This window comes from Charadrius vociferus, unplaced genomic scaffold (genome assembly GCF_000708025.1).
Source record: "Charadrius vociferus isolate BGI_N301 unplaced genomic scaffold, ASM70802v2 scaffold450, whole genome shotgun sequence".
NCBI lineage: Eukaryota > Metazoa > Chordata > Aves > Charadriiformes > Charadriidae > Charadrius > Charadrius vociferus.
In genome coordinates, this window is record NW_009646931.1 from 3777722 (window position 1) to 3784945 (window position 7224).

The following is a 7224-nucleotide window of genomic DNA, read 5'->3' on the forward strand; positions in this document are numbered from 1 at the left end:
CACAGGCAGTGTCTCTGGCTCCCTGTGAGAGCAGTGCCAGGCTCAGGCATTCGTTGCAGCCCGAGACCTGCACAGCCACATGCTTGTGTGGGAGCTCAGTCTGAGTTCCCACATTCTCTCTTACAGCGGCTTTTGACCGTTTTGCGGCCATGTTCTTCTCTTGTGCCAGGAGGTGCCCCTGCACGCCGATGTTCCTCTGCTTGCGCTTGCCCAGCTTGTGCTCAGCTTAGACACAAGGCTGTCAGTGACCTACCGGTTCTGCCATTCCCAGTGTGGTGCTGCGGTAACGTGCACTGGCTGCCCGCATGCTGGGTGCGCAGCTCCGGGACAGGGGACAGCCCATTTAGAACTGCCGCATGGTGTTGTCTCCACCCCTGCCGCCTCAGCAGCCTACCCCCGAGCTGCCGGTTCCGGCATGAGCTAGCTGCTTTCCTAGCTTTGAAAGCCCCCAAAAAGAGCCCTTCGCCGGCTTTTTCCTCCGTGATACCCTTCCCCAGTGCGGCCTTACCTGCACTGGAGCTGGTCTCCTCAGCAACTCCGAGGAGAATTGGATTCACTTCTCACTCAGTCTCAAGTAGTCTGTTGTGGCTTTGATTCCTCAGTCAATTTTTTAAGAAAGCTTTTTGTATTGAAAGAAGATCTTGTAGTGAACTAGTAACAGCCTTGTTTCCGCAGCTGGGAATCAACCATTCAGATGATACTGTACTACATGTATGGTTCATGTTCATTCCATGTGTTTACTGTTTGTGTGGAAATGTGGTCTCATTTTGCACTGCATCCTGGGAAAAGATGTGGTGTGTCTCCATTTAAGATGCACAGTACGCGCTGATTGGCTCAGGTTTTGGGATTGAGAGGAATCTTGATCTAGATCTGTTGTCTTTATCAATGTGTTTTTGCTAATTCTTTTGCTATGTGTTTTTGCTACATACTGAAGGATGAGTAAAGAGTACTGTAACTACCAGCATCTGAAGGGAGAAGACCCCTTCAACTGTGCAAGATGTTTACTGTCTGCTTCTGTTTAATGGGAGGGGGAGGGGGTGTGGGGAACTCGCCAGAAAAAAAAACAAAACCAAACCCAAGACATACCTAGCTGTGAGTTTTGCAGGATTTACAAGTGCTGGTAGAAGACTTAGAAACCTGAGTGCTTGGATCATGGTTTGGAAGTGCATGATAACATTCTTATAACTCTTTGAAACTGGAACACCTAAAGGCGATGTTCTCATTTTAGAGAGTCAAAACCCTTCTTGTCTGCAGTCAGTTTCTTCCTGGATTTTACTGCCTTTCTGATTCTGGAGTCGGGAAAAATAATTTTTTCCCATACTCAAAATAATTTTGACTTCAGTAGTATAGGACAAGGTGCATTCTCTGGTCCTGTTGTGTTCAGGCTCTCCTGCACTACTTGTTCAGTAAGTGTAACCAGATTTAGTTTTAACATACCATTTGGTTTCACACCTGAATTTGGGTCTCTACTGGTACATAAGCCTTTGGTCTGATCATCAAGGCTCTTCCTGTACACGTGAGTTGGGAGAACCACGCATTTCCTAGCTGACTGGTGAACTTACACTTAGCATTTGGGGCTTTGTATCTCCCATTAAAAGGTGTTTTCTTTCTTCTCTCCCTTGCTGTTTTTTGTTCACTGATCAGTTTTCAGAGAGCTTAAACTTGCACTTTACCAAACACATTTAAATCTCTCATAACTTGTTTATTTGCTATGAAAAAACAGTGTTTCAGTGGCAATTACACCAATAAATCCGGTGTGGGATTCAAGGCCTTAGGGCAGTCCTTTAACATTTTTAAGACTTTCCTTTCCTAGGAATTTGTTCTAAACTTGAGTTTGCCTGTTTTCAGTTAAAGGTAGACTTGTTTGCGATCTGAATTTTGCTGTGATGGAAACTGCTTTGTGTACACTGGCTATGAAGTATATCTGCATATTGTTAAGTTAATACAGTTTAGTAAAACTCTTGAGTATTATAGGACATTCCAAGGAATTACCTATTTTGGTGAGTTTGATCTCAGATAAGATCACTTGTGTAAGGGATAACTGAAGAGAAACGCTGTCTGAACAAAATTTGACTTTTGCCTATGGCAACTGGTAAATAGATGTCATGTAATAAACAATGTGTTTTTAAGCAGTGCTTTTGTTGAACAGTCAAAAAGGATTGAGTTGTCTCTTGGAGGCCTGTCTGACCTGTGTAGAATTCCCTCCTGTCCCTCCAGCTAGTGATGAAATAGTGCCCTGCGGTTCTGTGAGCATATGTCAGTAACTTAATTTATTACATGCATGTCGGTGGAACTGTTTCTGAGATGGCTAGAAAATGCCCTGGTTGTATTATGAAAAGCTGCAGGGATGTAATCAGTCTGTACACCTTATTAATCACAGCTGGTTTTTTTATATACAGCTTTCTAGAAAACAATAGAGACTTCCAGCTTTTTAAAAAAATGCATATGTGACTATTTATAGCCTCTGCCTTGTGAGGAAGGATACAAATATTTGTTGTGAGGGTTGCTTAAATATAAATGAAATTACTTGATCTTTAGGCAAAACAAGCTACATAATAGACTTTGCGTTGCTTAATTTTCTTTCTTTTCAAGGCTGGCTGGCGAATTTTTGAAAACTGATTATTTATTTGTTGTTGTTGGACACGTGGGTGGAGCTTGTAGTGATGTTCAGCAAAGTATTCTTCAGGTTCCTCAGTATTCCAAGAGAGATAAACTGATAGAAATTCTACGAAGCATAGGTAACTTTCCTTATTGCTAAGTGTTTTCCAGGGAAGACAAAATTGCTTGTTTTTAAACTTGTGCTCTTGCTATTGACCAGGTCGTGATTCCATTCTGTTACACACGTGATATGCTTTACAAGACTACTGATTGAAGCTTGAAGCAGACCTCGAAGAGTTCTAGGGTTTTAGGTGTATTTGTGTTAGGGGTGTTTGTTAAGGTCTCATCTCTGAGTATTAGCAAGACAAGCTTCCCAGGTGGTTAGTTTCTTTATGGGGTCAATTTAGCATTGGGGTTATCTCCAAATTACAGGTGCATTAAACTTCTTATGTGAATATTTGGGCCTATATTTTGTTAATGGCTGGGATTTTTCTTAAGTTTTAATGGTGAAAACTAGAAGGGAGTTTGGAATTAAAAGATGGTCTGTGTACCTTGCTGTTCTGTGCTCACAACGGTGTGCCCCTTTTAGCCACATTTTGTAGAAAGGGGGTGCATACTTACCATGGAGAGCATTAGTTTCCTGCTTTTATTGAGGAGAAAAATACAGTGCACTTGTCTTCACCTAGGTTTCTGTGTTGATACAGAAATTTATGGGTTGAATTTAATTAGTTCAATGTGGGCAAGAAATTACAATCGTACCTTAAAGACTGTGTTCAAAACCTGTTCCGATATTAGGTGTTCATAGGAGTAACTGCAACTGTGAATAGTGAAAATGCATCAGGTTTCAAACAGCAGTGGATCTGAACTCTTGTTTATTATAGATCATGAAAGAACCATGGTGTTTGTGGACACAAAGAAAAAAGCAGACTACATCGCAGCCTTTCTTTGTCAAGAAAAAATACCAGCCACTAGCATCCACGGGTAAGTATTTTTTAAGTAAAAGTCATGTAATAGTATTAAGTGACATTCACTTACTACTGTATCTTATGAAAAGCTTTTATTGAGATTTCATGTCTGGCCATATCGTGAGTCATGTACCATGCAGATTTCTGGTGCTGTCGTTTCTGCCTCCTGAATGTGTTCGTGTTCTCCATTTGTATGGAGATCGATCGAAAGAAAAGATGCTTCTAACTTTTGTTTTTAGTCTACTCATTAGTGTTGCATACCTGAAAAAACGTTGAGAAACAAGGTGAAATAATTGCTAATTCCAGGTCAGTTTTTTAATGTAATAAGCTCAAACGTAGTTCTGTGGTGTTTGTTTATATGTCAAAATGTAGGATAACAAACTGAATCTTAAGATTCCCAGTGAACTGTAGCACATCAAAAATGTAATTTTGCAATATTTTTTGTCTTGACATAGGAGGGAGGGACTTGAATTCTTGCCAATAAAATGATGTTTTGGGCAGTGTTCTGACAGACATCAGAATATCAAGGTTGTAGATAAGTTAAAATGATCTTAGAACACAGATACACGATGTTTGTGTGTATCGTGTGCCCTATCAGTCTTACAGGTGTGTGAAGGGTCACTTTGAGAAGGTCTGGCCTTCTGTTCTTGGCTAACCTGAATTGCTATCCCACAACCTGTCTTGTGTGGGAGGAGGTTCTTAACACACCTCTGTAGCATTATTACACTGAGTTAAGGTATACTTACAAGGAGAATAGCTGGTTCCATGGAAGCTGTCATGAATGTTACTGATTTCTGACTCACTTAAGTTTTTTGAGTTGAAGTTAGTTATGATAGTTGCTCTTTTCTGGAAGAGTGATTATACCAGACTTCACTAAATGTCCCATGTTAGATTCAAAAGAGCACTGTTTTTTAACTGTCTCATTTGTTTTCTCATTTGGACAACAAAGAACATGAGTTAAACTCTGGTCTTTGTATTTAAGTACTGGATAATCTGTAAATATTGTTTAAAAATGCAAACCCCAGAGCAAATGTAGTTTTCTTCTTGTGATGATAAACAAAAGGCAAGTTCTATACTATTGGCTGGCCATACTTCCTGGTATACCTGAAAAATGGCCTATGCAGGAATCTAGGTAGACTTCATCTTTGCTATTCTGGCTCCCTGCTACAAAGCAGTAGGAAAAATACTTCTAAATCTGGCAAGAGGAAATAATCAGTTTAACAAGTAGATCTTCTTAGGGAGGCAGCAAGTTTGATACATAATTATCGCTGGGTCTTTAAAAAAAATATTAATTTCTCTAGAGACTTAGGTTAGAATAGTTGCTGTGTCTTACTGCTGATTAGTTAAAAATTCAGAAAACCTAAACTGGTAGTGTGTGGGTAGTTGTTGTGTGTGTTGTCCCCCCCTACCCTGAGTACTACTTTGGCCCATGAATCATGACTTTTTGATGTGTATCTTAAATAATACTGCGTGTCTTCTCAAGATAACCATTTTAACCATTGCTTTCTTCGTAGAGATAGAGAGCAGAGAGAGAGAGAAGTAGCTCTTCGGGATTTTCGTTCTGGAAAATGTCCAGTTCTTGTGGCAACTTCAGTGGCAGCAAGAGGTCTGGATATTGAAAATGTTCAACATGTTATAAATTTTGATCTTCCTTCCACCATTGAAGAGTATGTACACCGAATTGGACGAACTGGTCGTTGTGGAAATACAGGCAAAGCAGTTTGCTTCTTTGATAGCAGTTCAGATGGCCATCTTGCACAATCTCTAGTTAAAGTGTTTTCAGATGTAAGTTTCAAATCTTGGTGCTTAACTTTTTCTGTTCTTTGGGATTTCACTTTAATGTACTGAGCAACTATTATTTCTTTGGTACAGTAGAAATCTTGATATGAATTGATAAAGCAGTCAAAGTCTCTAAATTCACTTTTCTAATTATGTAGGCCCAGCAGGAAGTTCCTGTTTGGTTGGAAGAAATTGCTTTTGGTTTTCAAGGAGAAAGTGTCTTTACAGCAGTTAATACCCAAAAGGTAAGTCTGGAAATGAACTGAAAGTGTTGGCTTTTGGAACTTCGTCTCAGTATAAAAGTGTGTTTAGCATTATATATCCAGAGTGGTGCCACTAACACTGTCTGTAACTGTGTTGCTGATCTTAGTTGTGCGTCTTCCAAGTGATAAGTACTTCTGGAACTAATTTTGGACAACTTGCTTGACTTGGACTTTTATAGTGTGGCCTTGCTAGCTGTGTTAATCTTGATCTGTAGTGTCAAGCATTACTCTGTGTAAGGATAGGTTTGTGCAAACATATGCAAAGTTCCAGAAGTTTCTGTGCTGCACATGTAGGGTAGGAGCAAATAGTTGCTAGTTACACAGTCACTGCTTGTTATGAATCGCTCAAGTACCTCATTTGACTAAAAACTTCAGCTAATTATAGTTAGATGAATGTCCCAATCTGATCCATGTCAAAATTGTTCTTAATGTCTGTGATGAGGAGCAGCCTTCTGGTCTCTTAGTGTTGCTGATAACAGATGCTAAAATACAGTTTGAGTAAATGAGACAGCCTAGGTGGCGTAGCTCTCAAATCACTCTGCAGTCACTAGCTTAGGATTTAAATTCTATGCCTACTCCTACCTCAAATGATTTTTTTTTTCCAACTGATGTTTAATAGTTCTTGTTTTTATCTACTTGGATTTTAATGCCTTCATCAAAAGCCGTTCCGTGATCTCTTGCTTCTCTAAGAACTGTATCACGTCTCAGCTGCATTCCAAATGTTAATACTGTCTTAGAGACCACAAGAGAAATAATCACTCTCCCTGCTTACATGATGTCTGAAGTTCAAGCTCCAGCTCAGACCTTCCTTTAGTTATCTTTTTCTATACCATAATTATTGAAAGAATTGGGTGTGTTTACCTGCCTGACTAGTTCCCTAATCATATCTGAATCTTTTTTCATTGGGTCTTCATGGGACCTCAGTTACACACTTAAAGTTTTGCTTCCTTCTCACGCCTGCAGTTGCAGTGGATCTTTCTTCTTATATTCCTGTTCAAGGACACCTTTGTAATTTGTATAGATTGCTTTCAAAGGTGGATCTCATAAACCTTTGAGTCTAGAACCTTATGTATAGAAGCATAATGAGGAAAGAGCTACTGTATTTATATTAAAAATACGATATTCAAATTGCATTGAAACATACATGTGGAGAAAGCTAGAATGGTTTTGTAGTGACTTTACTGTTAAATGATTGAAAGTGTTAATGATTCCAAACTAGTACCTGTTCTGTTTCCTAGAATTACCGAGGCAGAGGCAACATGAACCCAGGAGGAATGAAGATGTCGTATTCTGCAAGTGCATTTGAGTCATGGGATTAAAACTGCTTTAGTACCAAACTAGATTGTATTCTGTTGTGGTTTAAGTGAACTGTTGCACTTAATGTTCCTTACTATTGAGCTTACAGAACACTTAATGTTTAGGAGTAGCTTGTATCATATGCTAAAACTTTCAGCAGTGTATATGTACTCTGTTACGATGAACCCAGTGATGATTATCACTCACTGTAGGAGGATAAAAGCAATATTTTTGGGAAAACTTAAGGTGTTAAGCATTAAAGCTTTCATTAAGTGTTTGATGCTTTGTGGGGCTAGTACACTGCTCTAAAAAGATGAGGGAGT

The 7224-nt window shown here is 39.4% G+C and overlaps 1 protein-coding gene across 1 annotated transcript in view; it reads left to right on the plus strand.

Moving 5' to 3' along the window:
* Window positions 1-6924, plus strand: part of DDX4 (DEAD (Asp-Glu-Ala-Asp) box polypeptide 4) — a 36653-nt gene extending 29729 nt beyond the window's left edge. The window contains exons 14-18 of the mRNA XM_009894724.1: window positions 2593-2738; window positions 3480-3579; window positions 5078-5348; window positions 5501-5587; window positions 6844-6924. Coding sequence (XP_009893026.1) covers window positions 2593-2738; window positions 3480-3579; window positions 5078-5348; window positions 5501-5587; window positions 6844-6924 — 685 coding nt within the window. The remainder of the gene's footprint in view (window positions 1-2592; window positions 2739-3479; window positions 3580-5077; window positions 5349-5500; window positions 5588-6843) is intronic.
* The last annotated feature ends 300 nt before the right edge of the window (window positions 6925-7224 follow it).